Genomic DNA, 20,083 nt, shown 5'->3' with positions numbered 1-20,083 from the left:
GTATTATGAATTCTAATTTGTTTCAGACTGTATGAGATGTATGTGTTAGAAAAATATGTAACATAATTATTGTGGCAAATAACTAAATTATCTCATTATTACTGTGGTTTTACTTTCTCTTTTTCATTATTTGAGTTTGGGAAACTCTAACTCAGGATGGATACAACAGGAGCTGGAACTGATCCACCCTATGAGCAGTGCAACATTTTATCACTCCTTGTTTGCTTACATTTATTCAGTACTACTCATCATTCTACTACGAACTCTATTATTACACAACTTGATACTTCGGACAAGGATGATGTATTACATTAATTTTTTATACATAAATATAACTGAAAGTTAACAACCAAGTTTCTTTATTTATGTTTAAAACACAAAGAGACATAAACAGCAGTTTTGCTTAAACTGTACACAAATACTGTAAAAAACAGCAAGGCACAAAAATCTTGTGTCATGGTAACATTGAAACCATTTATATAAATTTCTTTTTCATCATTTTTACAAATCTGGAAAAAGGATAAATGAACAGACATCCATAAAAAGCTCTTTGAAAATATGCATAAGTTCTGTACTAATATTTCAAAATTCTCAAAATTTCAAGCACCAAAACACAGCATATACAACACAGCTCTCAACAAGAGTTTAAGTGTAACACACTATACTAATACACTAACAGTGACACAAATACTGTCTTGAAAACAACAACAGTATCGTAACTTCGTATCAAATCTGGCAGATTGTGTGTGTTATTTGAAACTAAAAACTCATAGTTGCCATTAACAATGTGCAAGCACATTCATTGGTGAGAATAATGATTTTAGAAAATTTTTATAAAAACATGCAAATAATTGCACACAATGGACGTTCAAGTTTGCCAGTTTGACAGTGACACATCTGACTAGTATTCACTACTTCAAAAAATATGTCTTTTTATCAATACACTATATTATCTGTACACAAATGATAGTGTATTCATGGATATATTAACCTATCAACATTTTATAAAGATTTTAATTACTGTACAATAATATTCAAATATCTTATTGCATAATAAAAGATATATGTAAACTACACTAATATTCTTATATTTAATTTGTACCTTTCTGTAAAAGACAGCAATAAGCTTTCAGTATAAAAAGGATTATTACATGAATCAAAAAACAAGATAGAAAATTATATATATTTTGGTATAGCAATATGCATAGGAATAGAGACCAATAGCACAAAATGCTCTTAGCCCACATAAACAGTACAAATAAATACTTGATGTCTTTTCTTTATCTACAGAAAAATATGCTGTACAACAATAGTATTAATTTAAAACAGAAAATTACAACAGAATCTTAGGTCACAACATTTGGTACATATTTTCCATTTCTTAAAAGTACTACAATGAAGCTTTGCAAAAAACAGCATCTAATCACTAAAAGGACTGCCTCAGTTTGAACAATGCTTCTAACACTATGGTGCAGGCTGTATACTATTGAGAGAGCTTTGATTCCTTCTATTTAGACTATTATGAAAAATATTTGCTCCCTAAAAATCATAATCTACAACAACAAAGTCAAAGCATCCAAATAATAAGTAATTGCTAATGTGTTAGATTATACCTGCACTACAAGAGGTGTAAAAAGACAAACAGGAAAGGGAAACAGAAATATGTCATTACAGTGACTCATGATATATCACCTTTTCACATTACAAAATATCTCCCTACTTGTTGAGTTTTACATAGAACTCTTTCATGCAATGGTTAATTATCAGTTGCAATATGTATTTATAACCTTATACCTTAATGGAAAAAATAATTTGCTGAACATTATGTGGAAGTTATGACATTGGCATGATTACTGATTGTCTGCTTAATTCTATTGAAAATAAACATTTATGAAAGTGGTATGGTGATAAGACAAGAGGGGCCAGATGATCATCAATCTTTAAACACTAAAATACAGTCATTTATCAGACAAGACAAATGTTCTAAAATAAATAATGGTTTACAAATAGTTCTTAGTGTAAAGACTCAGATAAAAGAAACAGAGTTGTGGGTGTGTGGTGTTTCTGCTTAGAAGCAAAATTCTCCCCAGCACAAAGCAGTCCCAAACAAAGAAAATATGAAAACTTTATGATTTCACTAATCCTATGTAAATTAGCCTTGATTCACTGTTACACAGACAAGTGACCTATTTATTCCAATAAGATTAATTAAACAGTCACCACAAGTGCCATTTATATATAGGTTACCTGGAAACAAGTTTCTGTTTGGAAGCAACGAAAATTAAAAATTACACTCCCCATGCTATTTAAACTTGAACATCAAGAATGTACTATACATACAAGCATAATACATTATTGCATCCAATGGGATTGAACAAAGAGATATGAAGAGCATAAATAAAATTAAAACTGCACGAGGCAACTACAGAACAGAAATTAACATTGAATGCAAAATAAAAAGATGATAAAGCAATCAATGTGTGACAGAAGAACACTTCAGAAACTTTAGCATTGGGACAATGTACCACAAAATTTGAAAGTGGAGAAGCTGCCAGATCACAAATAGGTAAATAGTTGACATAATAAAAAGCGGCCAGTGACATTATGGTGAAGCTTTCTGAAAGAATATCTCTCTTCTGATTATAGAGAAGTTTTTGTTCCAAATGCAGATTGCTTTTTAAAATGAAGAAGAAGAAGAAGAAGAAGAAGAAGAAGAAGGTATTATGAACTGTTATGATCTGTGGTAACTGATGTTGAAATAATGTTCATATGTTTTGCATCATGTGTGAACTTTTAGAAGCTTTGAAGATCAGTAAGAAAGCTTGCTAACAATTATATAACAGAAGCAATCAGTTAACTTTTATGGTACTCTAATTCTTAAAATTAGTTAGTTAATTAATTATAATTATTCAATTATTTTTATTCCTACTGGCATGAAGACTGGGGATTAATATGTTCAAAGATCATTCTCTACTTTTCATTTTTGTTTTTTCCCCCTTGCCCTCAATGAGTAAAGTAAACATGTTCTTAACAACTATCTAAATATTTCATTAACTGAAGATGATGTTAGTCATTCTGAAAATCAAGACAAACAATGTTGTATGCAAATGCTAGAACATCAGAAATAGTAGTATCAATAAATAGTATTCTCCATAGTTTATATATATATAATAGAGGGAAACATTCCATGTGGGAAAAATATATCTAAAAAGATATATCCAAAAAGAAAGATGATGAGACTTACCAAACAAAAGTGCTGGCAGGTCGATAGACACACAAACAAACACAAACATACACACAAAATTCAAGCTTTCGCAACAAACGGTTGCTTCGTCAGGAAAGAGGGAAGGAGAGGGAAAGACGAAAGGATTTGGGTTTTAAGGGAGAGGGTAAGGAGTCATTCCAATCCCGGGAGCGGAAAGACTTACCTTGGGGGAAAAAAGGACAGGTATACACTCGCACACACACACATATCCATCCGCATATACACAGACACAAGCAGACAAGACTTTACAAATGTCTGCTTGTGTCTGTGTATATGCGGATGGATATGTGTGTGTGTGCGAGTGTATACCTGTCCTTTTTTCCCCCTAAGGTAAGTCTTTCCGCTCCCGGGATTGGAATGACTCCTTACCCTCTCCCTTAAAACCCAAATCCTTTCGTCTTTCCCTCTCCTTCCCTCTTTCCTGACGAGGCAACCGTTGGTTGCGAAAGCTAGAATTTTGTGTGTATGTTTGTGTTTGTTTGTGTGTCTATCGACGTGCCAGCGCTTTCGTTTGGTAAGTCAAATCATCTTTGTTTTTAGATATATTTTTTCCCATGTGGAATGTTTCCTTCATACAAAAAAATGATCCATTGAAGAATGAAAAATTGTAAGAGAGACAACTAGACACACATTGTAGTTCTCACAATGTGAAAGATCTGAGATGAGGTAAAATCCACAGAACACAAAAAAAGTTAAGATAAACTGCACAAGACTGATGGCCGAGTGGTGATGAAAACAACATACTAGCCTCTTGGGACCTGCATATTAATAAGAGGAGGCATTTATAAACCTGTTAGCTGACTGGAAGGACAGCTTCTGAGCAACACTTCATGAGACAATGCACTATAATATCAATGACACAGTATATTACTAGCTATCATCAAAGTTGTGTTGTAGTACACATACTGTAAGAGGGACTGAAGGAAGGAAGATTAGGTTGTAACATCCTGTCTCATAAAAGATGGCGCACATAAGCTCAGATTTCGGAGAGAGTACAAAATGAAACCTGCCATTCCCTTTCCATGGAGTCATCCTGGCATTCATCTAAGGCTATTTAGTGAAATGGCAAGAAGCCTAAAGCTGATGGCTGGGCTAAGATTTTAACAATCTTCTTACCGAATATAAGACCACTCTCTCATACATTGAAGGATTCCTTCAAATTGTGGATGCATCTCATTATATTGTCATTATGAAATTTCATTTCTTTGTGTGAAATGTACTGAATTCTTTGTCATTGTTGTTATTATTAATTCATATGCACCACAGATACTTCTGAAAAAGATTTCTGAAACTCATCTGTTGCAGTCAAATTTCTCACATTTATCTGACAACGAATCATGCACTGTATTAAAAGGGCTACAGATGGTCAAAACTTGACAATGACCGAATGTGTAAAGGCATAATTGCTACAGCCCTCTATCTTCTCTACATTTATAAAATTAATTATGAATATCATTAAGGTACTGAAAATTTTATTTTAATAGATAACCTTGTACTGAAACTTTTCTACATCCATCCTAAGTTATCCATAAATAAAAACTGCATCTAAATCCTCAATGCATACTGTTGAGAACTCAATATATGATAATGCTCCTGAAACTCAAATAATCTTCATAGTCAGAAGAAGACTGATGCCTATGAGTAATTAGTAAATGAATAACAACTTTTATTACCTATAATTACCAACTGAATATTTACTCTTGTGATAAACTGTGTCTACAAAAATTAACACTAACATACTATTAAAGCTTATCACACTTATTTGCATATATAATGAGCAATAAAGCACTTACCCATGAGCAAATATTGTGCTTATAATGCTAAACACGGATAATATGCAAAGGGATATGAGAGATGGTAGTCCCCAATAATGTATATACCAAATAGCTCCTATTTGGAGAACAATCTGCACGAATTCCACACTATTCTACAAAATCTGTGATATGCTTAGGGAATATTTTAAGTGGAAACAGTACAACAATATGCAGAAAATAGTCTTTCCACTAAAGTTTTAAACAGATTTACAATTATTCACTCTTGTGGGAACAAATAGTTTTGAAGTGTACATAAAATCCATGTCATGGAAGCCATACTGATAGTTTGGACAGAATGAATTACACAAATTACATTTTAAAATACTACAGTAACCAAAGTATGGCAAGTATTGCAACATTATTTATGAATTGCGTAGAAGTGTGTGAGGAGCTTAGTAGCTAACATAGATCTATAAACAATCTTATGATTCAAATTTCCTCAAGTACACAAGCAGTTCATTAGCTACTAAGATACTGAATTACTTATCTAAAATACACTGCATCATACATAAGTGACAATACAATTACCGTATGTGGAAAAACAGAGAATACTGTGTGTTGAAAATTTGCAAGGTTTGCATTGTTTGGCAGCTAGAACACACTAATCAAATGTTCTTGCAAGAAGAAAAGCTATCTAATGATAATTCATACAATGTGCTGAATCAGTTTTTTAGTTACTTGAATCAAAATGCACAGTTCAATTGGCTTCTTATTTGTCCTCTAATGCACTAGAAGTCTTTCGTTCTTAACTACTACTCTACAGTACATTCAAACAGCTCTTGGATCTACACTGTGCAAGACAGGGAGCATGTGAAAAACTGAATGTGAGAAGGCAGTACCAATTCACAACAGAAAAACAAGTAACTACACAGAGCTTGAGTCAGTAGTCATCTGTGCTAGTGAATGGCACCGTTGTTCTAGTCGCTGGACGCTCTGATGAAGATATGCATTTTCTACATATAAATCCTTGACAAGAAGGTCAGCCGATGCCAGCCGCCCAGTCTGTAAGGGGAGAGAGAAAAAAGAAAATGCACACTATAATTTGTCACTGTAAGCCAGCACTTTTGAAAATAAATAATCATGGAATTAAATTGCTCACGGCCACTGTCAGTTTGGCCAAACATACACTCAAGAATTAGTTAATACCTACTCATTTACTCATTCATTCATCACATTCCACATGTACCATCAAAGAAAGACATCGTAGAAACTTAATCTGTGTGCTGTATTAACAATAAATTATCATTACTTTAATGCTATTCACACTTATGCCTTCTAAGTTTCACTGAGTAAATTAGTAAGAAAGCCACTACTTTTTCACTGCTATGCCCTCAGTTTTACTATATAGCTGCTGTTTATCTGCTATTCACAGACTAATATTTAATAGATTTTACAATTGTATTCTTCAAAGAAAATAAGTTTACATCCATAAATACTGAATCCTATTTATAGTACACTAGCATTTTCCCCGTGGCTTTGCCTATATATATGCTGACAAAATTGTTGGCTTGCTGCAGTGGTCAGTCTCTTGAGTTGGTTGACGATTTGAAAAACTCAAATAAGAGACAAATTGCATTTCACACTTTTAAAGTATTCCAAGTCAACTAAATGTAGTAAAAGAATACCAACAGGTCATATATGAACTCTTTTACATATCTCCCCTACCATCCCTACAGGTAGTACAGCTATCCTATTCAAACAGAATTTGTATGCAAATAATAAGTCAAGTATATACCAAATTTGGTAGAAATTGCTCCTTGAGTTATGCTCTTACAATTCATCTCAGTACTCATCTATAGGGATGCTATGAGGTTCTTACTGTCACAGTAATTCTCCACTGATATTTGTACCAAGTTTGGTGGAAACGCTTCAGTCATTACAGAGAGAGGCAGATATGTTATTGTCTTTATGACCCCTGCCCCACACACCCATATCCTAGTTGGGGGACATTTATTGGGGCTGTCAGTAAACTAATATTAGTCACTATCGAATATTTGTACGTATCACAGCTTCTCACCCGCACACCCATCCCCCTACAATAGGTCTGTACAAATAATGAGACATGTATCTAAAAAGTTTGTTGAAATTGCTACACATGCTATGTCAGCCCCTTTTCTCCCCCACCCCTTTGGTAGGAAGGCAACAACTCACCAAAGTTTCTTTGTAATTGGATGAATGGTATAGGAGTGCATAGAAAAGAAACATTCACTTTTACATAGATAAGGGTTATTACTTGTTATGCAACTTTATAACAAACACTGCTATCTTCCATGTGCGTAACAGAAATTTTAAATCCTGAATCTAGATATTCAGACATTTCCCAAAAGAGTGGGTAATGAGGTGCGTTTCTCTTTGCCTTTTGAACTGGCAGGGATATCCAATTTTTTGCTTTATGTTAAACAGGAGCTTGCTGAATATCTTATCACCAGAGTATGCAACTACACTCTGAACCTTGGATACAGAAGTAATGTACACATGATTTTTTTTTTTTTTTTTTTTTTTTTTTTTTTTTTGCATCTTGTATTACAACCACTGAAACTGACTTTTATCAGCAATAAAATCTGCAAAGCAGTAAATATATTGGAAAGTGATTATATCTTTATAATGATGAAGAAAACCGCCACGCCAAAATTTTTCTGCATGAAAATGAAGCTGTGCATTAAATGAAAATTCTCCAACATTCCTTTAAGAAACACTATAATTTAAAATATTGTTAAATATCCAGGTATCACTTCTTGACCACCAGCCCATCCGGTGCAAGCAATGTTCAGTCTCAAGCAATTGCATTTCACACAACAGTTAGAGGCCATATATCCTCCACATGTGCATTTGCATTTTATTTGTTCTCCTACAATTTTTTCTTAAGTAATCATCATCATAGAAGAAGAAAATGAAATAACATATTTAAATTGGGTATTATTTTGTAGGATGACAAATGAAAACATTAGCAAGCCAAAACTGCCTGTTAACTTGTCAAATCTAAAAACTATAGAGTTTAAAATTCATTTTATTTTCACTTTTTCATTTTCCGTCATGTTATAGTAAGAAACATTCTATTCTGAAAAGCCTACTTGATGTTGCTAAAAAGGATAGAATTCAAATTTTCCATTTACCTGATCCTTGCAAACTGCAGTCTGCTGCAACAACCGTTCCTGCGTAGAGTGAAGAAGTGACTGTAGCTCTGCTATCTCTTCCTTATGCTGCTGCCATGTTTCTGTCAATTGAAAAAAACACTTTTGATAACAAACGGACTACAGGTTAGACACTTTTACATAAACATAGATCATTGACCTTAAAAATAGAAGGCCTATAAAATTGATGGAGCTGATATTTGTGGTCAATATTGACAAGTAGAAGGCAGCAGTGCAGTTTCCAATTTGGATGAAATCTCTCTCTCTCTCTCTCTCTCTCTCTCTCTCTCTGTGTGTGTGTGTGTGTGTGTGTGTGTGTGTGAGAGAGAGAGAGAGAGAGAGAGAGAGAGAGAGAGAGAGAGAGAGAGAGAGAGAGAGAGCAACACTAATGAATGCACGCTGACTTAGGTTTTTAACTATTAAAAAAGTACTTACGCTGAAGCATAAGATCTGCATGTTGCTGATACTGCCGTATTTTCTGTTGCAACTCATGGCAGTAATGCTCTTGCTGACGCAGACGTTCACTCAATGCTTGAAGCATACATGCATCCGGCTGAGACCTCCAATTGCTCCTCTTACCTCCTGTCTGATGTACCTGCTACATTAAAACATCAGTTTATTCACTGAATTAATTCTGCAAACAAAATTTCCTGAAATATCTGACAGCTCATTTTTACTGAACAATTCTTCAATAAACAAATACATAACATTTTAGAATAAAAAACCATATAATTGTCACATCTATGTGACTGTGTCATCAAGACACTGTTACTGTTACAGCTCCATATGTCTATTCAATTTTACAGTAGTTGTAGAGATGACATATTTTTACTCTTTAGTGAAATCCATGCTGCAGATTACGTTTGTGAGAAGTTAAAAGCTGTGTGCACGATCAAAACACAAACCTGTATTTCTGTTGCCATGGGATGGATAGGGAGGGAGACAGGGGGAGAGGGAAGAGGGAGGAAGGAAATGGGAGAGGGAGGGTGGAGATGAAGGAGGTGGAAGGGGCAGGGAGAGGGAAATGGAGACGGAGGGATGGAGGGGAGATGGAAAGAGGGAGAGGAAGAGAGGGGAGATTAAGAGCAAGTATTGAAATTGTTAAAAGCAAAATGGAAGAAAAAATAGAGAGAAATTATTGATAGAAGGGCATCTCAGAGTAGCACTTACACTCAAAATTCACAATTATTTTTTAATATATTCCAGTCTCCGTCTCCCACGACTGTGTTTTGGCCTCTACATCTCCCTCTAAAGTCATAATACGTGTCCTAACATCCATCTCCTCCTTCCAGTCACTGTTTTCCACATACACCTTTCCATGCCCATTCTGAATAGAATCATCTGATTTCTTATGTAAATTTGATTTTTAATATCCTTCTGTAATGTTACATCTCAAACATTTTGATTGTCTTCTTTTCTAACTTTCCCAAGGTTCATGACTCATTTCCATACATGCTGTTTTTCAGACATTCTTAGGAATTTCATCCTGAAATTGAGACGAATTGTCGATATTAGAAAACTAATTTTAGCGAGGAATTCCTTCTTTCCCTTTACCATCTTGCTTTTTATATCGTCTTTGCTTCGTCCGTCATGCACTGTTTCCAGCTTTCGAGGCAGCTGAATTCCTTCAGTTTGTCTATTTAGTTGCCCCCAATTTTGATTTTAAATTTTACGCTAATCTCATTTCTGCTACCCCCCTTTACTTTCGTCTTTCTTCAGTTTACTCTCGATCTACAGTCTTTCACCATTCATTCAAAGGTTCTACATTTCTTCATCATTATCACTGAGGGCAGAAATATCATCAGGTAATCTTATCATTGACGTATTCCTACCCTGAATTTTAATTCCATTTCTGAATTTTTCTTTTATTTTCTTTCGCTGAACTGATTGAACAATAATGGAGAAAGGCTGCACCCCTGCCCTAGATCTTTCTATCCTGATCTTTCGTTCCTGGTGTTCCATTCCTATTGTTCGCCCTAGATTTTTGTTCATGTTGTCTACTACCATCTTTCCCGTAGCTTACCCCTACTTTTCTCAGATTTTTGAACACCTTGCACTGTACGTATGTTAGGTATACAAACGTTACGAACCAATGTTAATTTTTCCGAATGATTCTATTATCAAGAGCAACATCAAAACTGCCTCTGGTGCTTTTACCTTTTCTAATATCTAACTGCTCACCATCTACCACATCTTTAATTTTCTTTTTCATTCTTCCGCTTATTGTACTTATCACCAATAATATATACACATATATATAAAATATGTGCATCAAATCAGTGGTCTTGCCGAATGGGATACCCCGGTTCCTACCAAATCTTTGAAGTCAAGCAACATAGGGCATGACCTGTACTTAGATGAGCGAGCGTCCGGGGCCGTCACATGCCTTTGGCAGTTTTCCCTTTACCTTTCCGACAAAAGGGAAGGAGGGATGGTGGCATAAAGTTCCTGATCACCAATCTTTGTGGCAATGTCCTGCATTAAATTCCGAACCACTCCAATGTCTTCTGGAGTGAGGGCATGTGACACTGTTGATGCTGATGCGTCCTTCGGATGGGGCGTTAAGGGGACCACACCCTGCCTACTAACCCATGTTAATTTAGACAAGTATTTGACCCATTTCTGAAAAAAAAACTATTTGATGCAGGACCTTTAATATTTTTACTGTATGTTACATGATGCTAATAGAGTCAACTGTACTAAAATCTACTTTATCCATTTTATAGAAATTTAAGAAATTTTTTTAAAATTTATTAACAAAAAATATTAAGTTTTTTCTGCAGAAAATATTTTTTTGTGAACATCCTAATAGGGGATATTAATGAATGTAGTCCCAGAGGTGGCTTTTTATGTTATGCAGAGTCTCTGAAAATTTCATTCATTTATCTATGATAGTTTCTGATATGGGGCATATGTACTGAAAATTTTAGTTTGTGGGAAACTGACTTTAAAGAGAAAACTTTCGAAATTTGTTACTTACAGTTAATTAAAACTGTCCTGCTGCATATGATGGCCCTTCTTTGGCCTCTGGCAGGTCTTCCAGGTTCTTTTTCACCTTCCTGGATGTTTGTCTTACTTTTTTGGCAATTTCAGATGCAGACCTGTCTGCATCGGCTATCCTCATTTTATTGCAATGTTGCAGCCCAGTGATCATATTTTCACAGGATTAATTCCCAGCTTTTTCAGCACCCAATACTTTCCAATATTACCACAATTGAATGTAATAACAGTATCATGAACTCCTAGTTTCATTGTATGCATGCCTACAAATACAGTTTTAGGAAGGCAGTTCCAAATTATGCTGTTGAAACATTAATTTGGGTTCTGTGTCTGCCCATGCAGACATTTCCTTAGAAGGTCAGGATGATCCAAGTCTCTGAAAATAGGTTTAATTGCTGTAATAACAGCAGCAGGAAGAGAACACTGGTGAGAATAAGATTCTCCAGTTGCCTGAGCCCTATTGTATTTGCACCACGAATTTTCTTCTGATGGACACAATCCATGACATGGCTTATCATCAGTAGAGGACTTATGGAAGAATATGGCCCAAACATCTCTCTTCATTGCCTCCAGATTTTCATTATTTCTCCTAATTGCCTGGCCATAGTATACCTGCAAGTTTCCAATCACTCTTGAACAAAACTAACCGCGTGTTTGAAAGCGTGTTGTTTACAAACAGCAGAAACAAAAGAATACCAACCGTTGCATTCCAAGGATAGCCAACACACTCGGGAGTTAAAAAAAAAAAGGGTCCCTAACGTGCAATGTAGGGGTTATAAAGATCTAAAATATATGCAGAGAAGTGGGCGTGGCACATAAACACACGTGGTAGAAAAACACTCTTTAAATGCTCAAAAACATTTTCAGCAAAATCCGTTTCAGAGTACTTAAATAAAACATTAATCTATCGAAATATGATGAAAACGGAAACTCGATTTTTTTCGACCTGAACTATTGTGCGGTCCTCTTAAAAGTAAATAAGAAAGCTACAGTCGACAAAAGTGACATTAGCAATTTACTCTACATATGCCCCATGTCTGCTAGCCATTCTGGTTTACTTACATTTACAAGCAATGCTGTACAACATTTCCTGAAGTGTGTGTTATTACCAACTAATAAAATGTAGGAACTAGCTAGACAGAGAGAAAGGAGGTGGCAAAACATAAAAATCTAAGAGAAAATTATCAAAGCTGAAATATGCACTCGGCGCAATATCAATCTGCTCATTAAGCACTTAATCAGGCTGATTTTTCTTACGTTTGCACATCTCCAGTACCTCCAGGAGACTGAGGGTGCCCCAACTTGGTGCACTGTGGAGAATGTTCATACTATACTCTATGTCATCTAACTTATGTCCACCCTCAGAAAAATGTAAGTGAATTGTGGACACATTCAATGGTTACAAATGCCCTCTAAATCTCACATCAAAAGACCTGATGGTCTGGCCTACATACTAATGGTCACATGACCACAATCAATTCTATACACTCCCAACCTTGAAAACTTGCTTTTCTTTCCTGTATTATGTTTACTTCTCTATCATAGCATATTATTTACTTAGAATCCACAGCTGATGTTGGACCTTCTGAAGCACTTATCAATTTGTTGTGATGCTTTACCAAGAAATGAGACAGATGCAGCTCTACATTAGCAATATTTTTACTTTCATTAGCTAACTGTGACAAAATCCTTCTCTGTTCAATTGAGAAAATACATGACAAACTGAATACCTTAAAAAAATAGCAGTAGCTAACAGGTACAATTAAAAAGATATGATGTGTGCTTGTAACAAAATTAAGAAAGAAGAACAGAGAGGAATTTCATTGCAGTCAGCAAATGATAGGTCAGAAGTGTCCCAATGGCTCTTCATCGCATAGTCTCACAACAAATTGTGAATATATATGTAATAACATGTACTGTATGGAATTCCATACTATATATATGACATATTACTATATGATAATTCTCCCACAACTAGTGGTCTTGAGGCATATATAGAGTAAGTTATTACACTGACTTTTTTTTTACTACAGAGTTCTTATTTAATTGTAACTCTCATAATGTATGCACCTTTTACGGTTATAACATGACTACTGTCTATGTATTCTAGTTCAATATATTCTTATTTTCTCTTTTGCCACTTGGTGGTCTATACATTTTATGTAAGCCTTGAGTTGACACAGTTTGTACATTTTTTATATTTTACTAGGGGTTAATCATCTTTACACATTACTGGAGTGTGTTTTAGCTCCATTTATACATCTGTTCTGATTTACAGAGTACATACATACTGAACTTTTGACTGATCTTTAGTTGGGCACATTTTGTATGCTCATACCAGATATTTTTTGGAGCCATAATCTACAGTTTTCGAGTCATATCTGTAGCTTTTATCAATGGATCATATGTGAGACAACAGTGTTGATTATGTCCGGTGACAATTGTTTTCCATTTATTTGCATGAAACTGTGAGTGGGTGATTGCAATTGTTAAGTGGATGCAGCACGTGCATTCATGTTCTGCTCTACTGTATTTATTAGTGAGCTTCATTTTTTTTGTTTTGATTACCAATTGCACAGTGTGACAGTACTGTGTAATATTGCAACTTAGTTACACTTACTTTAAATAAAGGTCCCTTCCTCATTACATTTTATTTTTATATATGATATTAAGCACAATTACTTGTGCTTTTATATCTAGTTGCACTAACCCCCACTGGAAAATTATTTTACACTTAGTATAAAACAATAAACTGTACCATTGATATATGTAATGACACAACATGTTTAGTATACTGCATCTGCTCAGGTACGGGAATGTTTCCATGTTGCTTAAATTGATTTCTGATTCTGCATTTATGTAGTTTGGATATATCTGTCTGTCAAGCTCTCCCTCTGTATGTACAATTTTAAGCATGGTGATGATCATTATCAATTGAAATTAATAACCTGATTGGTAACTCTTGTGCTCCATGACTAGCATTATACTAAGATAAATATTTCCTGGATTACTGGGAAACTCTACTGTGAAACTGTGTAGACGTATCTCTTGGAAAAATTCCTATAGTCCATGATCAAAATAATATCTCATGCCAACCCTAAACGGGCACATACATAATTTGACTGATGAGAAAAATAGTTTCAAATCATTTATGGGACACTATTGGCATTTCTTTCTACAGTGTGAAAAGAAAACTTGCTGATAGGAGTGAGAAATGGGCTCTTGTGTTCAGCTCTACTCCAACTGTCCATGCAGTGTGAATTCCTCCAAACTCTGCACACAGAAGAGCCTGCAGAGTAGTACTGATGACTTGCAAAAGCTGGGACACTCACGGCATATTCCGGTCTACTGTGATCTTATTTTCACTTCAATTAAAATGTCTGGCACTGTACATGATGATACACACGTAATTCCTGCTACTTTCTTCAGAGGGTGGCCTTTGGTACCCCCTTCTGCCCCTGTATCATATCAGCTTTAAACTTCATGTTACAGACATTGAATGAGACAGGCACTGTACTATGCCACATTTACTTACACCCTGAACACTAGCCAGTACACCATGCCAGTTGCCCTAAATCACCTCATTTGAGACCACTGGCAGCTTGCATTATTAAAACGTCAAGGTAGTAATGTTTTATCTGGTGAGCTTATTAACTGCAAGAAATTTTTAAATATAGTTTGCAGATTGCACTCTCTTCTTTTCCTTTTTTATCTGGGAAAATTTTGGGGTGAATTACCACATTCCCATTCTAAAAACTATATAACTGCTAGAAGTACTTCCTATTGGAAATTTTGGGGTGAATTACCACATTCCCATTATAAAAACTATGTAACTGCTAGAAGTACTTCCTGTTGATTCAGTACGAGTACACAATTTGTAATGGAAAAGATTTGATAGACTGGGAGATTGGAAAAATAAACTGTCAGAAGAAGAGAATATGCATTAGCAACAAGACCCATAAGTAAAAACCTATTATCTACAGTCTGCAATAGGTAAATTCTAGAACTAAACACAAAATAAACAGACAGCACAAGTAGATTGGAGAAAGATCAAGCTTCAAAAAATGGCGTAATATACTACGCATGAAAATGAAATGAACATACAGTGACACAGAAAAGGTACACTTGCAGAACAACAGCAAAAATAGATTTAGAAATATTATGTCTGTATATGTGCGGATGGATGTGTGTGTGTGCACGCAAGTGTATACCTGTCCTTTTTTCCCCCTAAGGTAAGTCTTTCCGCTCCCGGGATTGGAATGACTCCTTACTCTCTCCCTTAAAACCCACATCCTTTCGTCTTTCCCTCTCCTTCCCTCTTTTCTGATGAAGCAACCATGGGTTGCGAAAGCTTGAATATTTGTGTGTGTGTTTGTGTGTTTTTTATTTTATTGTGTCTATCAACATACCAGCACTTTCTCGTTTGGTAAGTTACAGCATCTTTGTTTTTTATATATATTTTTCCCACGTGGAATGTTACCAAACGAGAAAGTGATGGTATGTTGATAGACACAATAAAAAACACAAACACACACACAAATTTCAAGCTTTCGCAACCCAAGGTATTTTTCCCACGTGGAATGTTTCCCTGTATTATATATATTACTGGTAAAAAGGACAATTTTGAAAGGTACAGTGGAGACTGAGACTGTTGCACTGCACATGAGAAAAACCATACAATGGCTACATAGTTTTGATGCATTGCAACAAACAGGGAAAAGACACAAAAATGAGAGAACAGTATATCATTACACTGTTGAGGGAATTGTTTAATATAATGCATAAAGGAAAGTCGAAATAGTGACAGTTCCATAAATAAAATAAAAATGTTGTAGATGGTTATAATGAAAAGAAACTGCACAAAGGTCCTAGCTGGAGTATGTACCATGTACTAACAGAGCCAATGTGCATAAAGAACATAACAGAGATAACTTGAGAGAAGAGGCTGTTAAGGGATAGGTGACTTCGAAAGTTATTTGTGACAATAAGAAATTAGAATGTTCCTATTAAACCAAACTAGGAAAGAGAATAGAAAAAATGTACAAGAAACTACAAAGAATCAACAATCAGTAAACAGTAATGCCCAGAGTAAATTTTTCACTCTGTAGCAGAGGTTGTGCTGATATGAAACTTCCTGGCAGATTAAAACTGTGTGCTGGACTGGGAATCAAACCAGGGACCTCTGCCTTTGGCAGGGAAATGCTTGAACGACTGAGCTATTCAAGCACAGCTTGTGACCAGCTTTGCTTCTGCCACTATCTCATCTCCACTTTCCAAACTACAGAAGTTTCACAGGAGAACTTTTGAGAAGTTTGGAAGGTAGCACACAAGTTGCTGGCGGAAGCAGAACTGTAAGGGTGGGTGGTGAGTCATGCTTGCGAAGCACAGTCAGTCGAGCACTTGCCCACAAAAGGCAAAGGTCCCAGGTTGGAGTCCCAGTTCGGTACACACTTGTTATCTTCCAGGAAGTTTTTATAATGTACAGATCCAATACGCTGAGCATGGTGATCTGGCACAACAGTGAATACTGAAATAACTCTAAAGCCTAGGGAGAAGGTAAATGCTTCACATTGTTGAGATAACAAACATATTTGGAAAAAAATAAAAATAAAAATAAACAATATCTTAAAGAGTAAATTCAAAGTGCTGTAGAAGACCAAACTAAAAAATAGCAGAAGATATGCAGAAAGAAACTGATGATGTCCACATGAGTTACAAGAAATTAAAAATGTTATTATATGGAACAGATCGTTCTTAAGATATTGTTGACAGCTAAGGAAGTAGAGGCAGATAGTCACATCATAACTACTGTTTATAAATTAATTAAGCAATTCACAGAACACCAACCTCACTGGATGAAGTATCTCTGTGCTGTTGTGAATACTGATGATCAGACTCGACTGCACCTTTTAATTTCTGTGTATGACGAGTGGTTGATTCTGCAGAAGACGAACCGGTGTCTGGCGTTGCACAGCCATTTATAGTTGGGATCTGTACACAACATAATTTTGCTGAAGTGAATAATATTTTGACTCCTGATATTGAATTGTAACTCACAATGGTGAAACAAAATATATAATACATACAATTCACCAGTTTTGCACTGGTCATTGTGTAATTTTTACTTGGTCTTCAACAGTTTAAATGTTAGAACTAAACATAGAACAAAAATACAGTCTGACAACACAAGTAAAAAAAATCAGGATGCATTAAACTAAAAAGAAAAAAAATGAAATTAATACAAAGTGTCATAGAAAATGTAATTCCTATGTACCAACAGCAGATGGAGGAAGGTACATCATACTTCACATTAATGGAAATACCAGATTTGGAAACAAGTAATGATATGTCTTTTTTTTCATTTATTTCTGTCAGTCCTGCTCCAAATGTTCTTATTTCAATAAACTGAAGGTAGGTGTCTTGTCAGATTTTCTTTTCCAGTTTTTTGTTTAACTGGAAGTAGGCATCAGGGTGTATGGTACCTGTAGTGTTTGGGAAGCAGGTAACTTTTATTGAAGTAGAGAAAAAGTGCTATAACATCTGAGTTGTTATTTTCCAGGCCTAAACACACAATGAGCCAAAACGTTATAATCACTGCCCACTCTGAGACTTAATGCCACCTAGTGGGATTGGTGGAATGTGATGTGGCAAGGATAGTAATCAGTGAAGCAGAGACAAATGGAAAATCATTCTAGTGATGATGTGGGCCACAAATGGAGAAATACATTGATGTAAGTGACTTTGGCAAAGAGCAGATTGTTATGACATGGCACCTGGGGACAAGAATCTCAGAAATGGCCAATGCTGGTTAGCAGTTCTTGGGCTGCTGTTGTGAGAATCTATGGGAAGTTGCTGAAGGAAGCTAAACCACGAGACGCTGACAAGGGGTCGAACGTCCAAGCCTCATCATGGAAGGTGGTGGTACGAGGCTTGCCTGCTCTGTAAAGCAGAATAGGCAGATACAATGACAGAGTACAATACTGACTCCAGACACAACTGTTTCAGAGAACTACATTTAATGTACATTTTTGAGCATGGAGGTCCACAGCACACAATCCCTACATGTTCTCATGCCTGACTCAATGACTCATCAAATACTATTGCGGTGTGCATAGAATCATCAAGATTGAATCATGGATCAATGGAAACATGTTGCCTGGTCAGATGAATCACATTTCTTGTAACACCAGGTTGATGGTCATGCTCGGATACAACATCATCTAGCTTACGAGTACAAGGCATGGAGGCCAGTGGGGGCCAGTATCATGCTACAGAGGACATTCACACTGACTTTCAAGGGGCCAGCTGGTAGTAATCGAAGGCACCATGACAGCTGTGAACTATGTGATTATTATTGCAGACCATCTGCATCCCTTTATGACTGATGTCTTCTGCAAAGCTGACAGTATCTTCCAGCAGGATAAGTGCCTGTGTCACAAAGACAGTATCATGTGAAAGTGGTTTGAAGAGCATGATAGTGAACTCCCATTGATGTCTTGGCCACCAAATTCACCTGACCTGTACATGATGGAACACATCTGGGATGCTATTGGACTCCAGTTCCGTGTACACAAATCAGCAACCCATAATTCAGTAGCATGACCTGCATGTAGACACCTAGTGCCACGTACCTCCGAGAGCCTACCATGGACTTGTCAAATCCACACCATGCGAAATGCTGGATGGACCAACATGGTATTAGGCAGGTAGTCAAAACGATTCGGTCTATCAGTGTATCTGTCTGTAAAATTTGTGGCTGCATTATTATCAGTGAAAATTGTTTCATTCTTAGTTGCATTATTACACGAAAATTCTAATGCAAGATGTATGCAGACATGAACTCTTTCCACTGTCATTCAAAATGTTCTACATACAATACTTACCTCTTCTCACAAGCTGTTTCAGAACAATATATCCCTTTGTAGATTAAGAAACCAGTATTCTCATCATCATCATCATCATATTATTATTATTATTTGAAACAAAAACAATGACTCAGATATTAGTCATTTATTGACATAAAACAGATATTGGCACTAAGATAAATATCTGTTTGTACTGATAGTAATTTTGTGCTAGTGAATACTAATTTTCAAACCAAAATTAGAATTATGAGATTTACCTTCAGTCTTTGACTTGCTCTTCTTCCACCATCAAGCTCAACAACGAATGTCCTATCACTTTCCCAACTGCAATTCTCAAGATCAGCTACTTGCACAGCAACATCTAGTCTTCTTCCTGAATGATAGAATATGTTTGTGATTGAAAGTACGGAAAACACAGAAGTTGTAGTTATTGAACTATTGAAAAAATAACTATTAGATGTAATTTGTAACCACTAGTACATACAAAACATACATGAAAAATCTGAGTCTGGTATTTCAATTATTGTAATACTTGCGATATGTATTTTCAACTTTCCTAAAATTGGTCTGGTATTTCAATTATTGTAATACTTGTGATATGTCTTTTCAACTTCTCCTGAAATTGCTCACAGTAAGTGAAATAAAAAAGGGCCAAATATGAGCAGAAAAAAAGCATTCACAAAACATAAGTGGAGAAAAAAACAGTTTTACGTGAAAAGCTGGAAATCTACAGAAGACTACTTAATAAATAGACAGAAGATGTAGATTGAGGGGGGGAAAAGTATTAGTAAAATAAAACTGATAATAATAGTATATGTCTGCACAGGCATAATGAGCAAATACATTGTATCTCTGAGATATTATTATCTCTTAAGAATTAGCAAGAGCTTGCTGAAATACAATACCTCTGAATTTTTTATGTGAAAACCTTAAAGCTTTTTAAATAAAACAAATGTTATTAACATTCTAAATCTTTATTCTTCACATCTACACATCTGCAGCTCTCTT

At 35.5% G+C, this 20,083-nt stretch overlaps 1 protein-coding gene across 1 annotated transcript in view; it reads right to left on the bottom strand.

The window, feature by feature from the left end:
* Window positions 1–3,678: 3,678 nt before the first annotated feature.
* Window positions 3,679–20,083, bottom strand: part of LOC126092562 (ninein-like protein) — a 139,840-nt gene continuing 123,435 nt past the window's right edge. Inside the window, exons 17-21 of the mRNA XM_049908234.1 lie at window positions 19,333–19,448; window positions 17,058–17,201; window positions 8,646–8,805; window positions 8,193–8,293; window positions 3,679–6,081 (exon numbers count right to left, since the gene is read on the bottom strand). Coding sequence (XP_049764191.1) covers window positions 5,944–6,081; window positions 8,193–8,293; window positions 8,646–8,805; window positions 17,058–17,201; window positions 19,333–19,448 — 659 coding nt within the window. The 3' untranslated portion in view covers window positions 3,679–5,943. The remainder of the gene's footprint in view (window positions 6,082–8,192; window positions 8,294–8,645; window positions 8,806–17,057; window positions 17,202–19,332; window positions 19,449–20,083) is intronic.

Source organism: Schistocerca cancellata, chromosome 7, assembly GCF_023864275.1.
Source record: "Schistocerca cancellata isolate TAMUIC-IGC-003103 chromosome 7, iqSchCanc2.1, whole genome shotgun sequence".
NCBI classification, from domain to species: domain Eukaryota; kingdom Metazoa; phylum Arthropoda; class Insecta; order Orthoptera; family Acrididae; genus Schistocerca; species Schistocerca cancellata.
The sequence above is the reverse complement of the archived record's forward strand: the minus strand, read 5'-3'. Positions and strand labels throughout refer to the sequence as shown.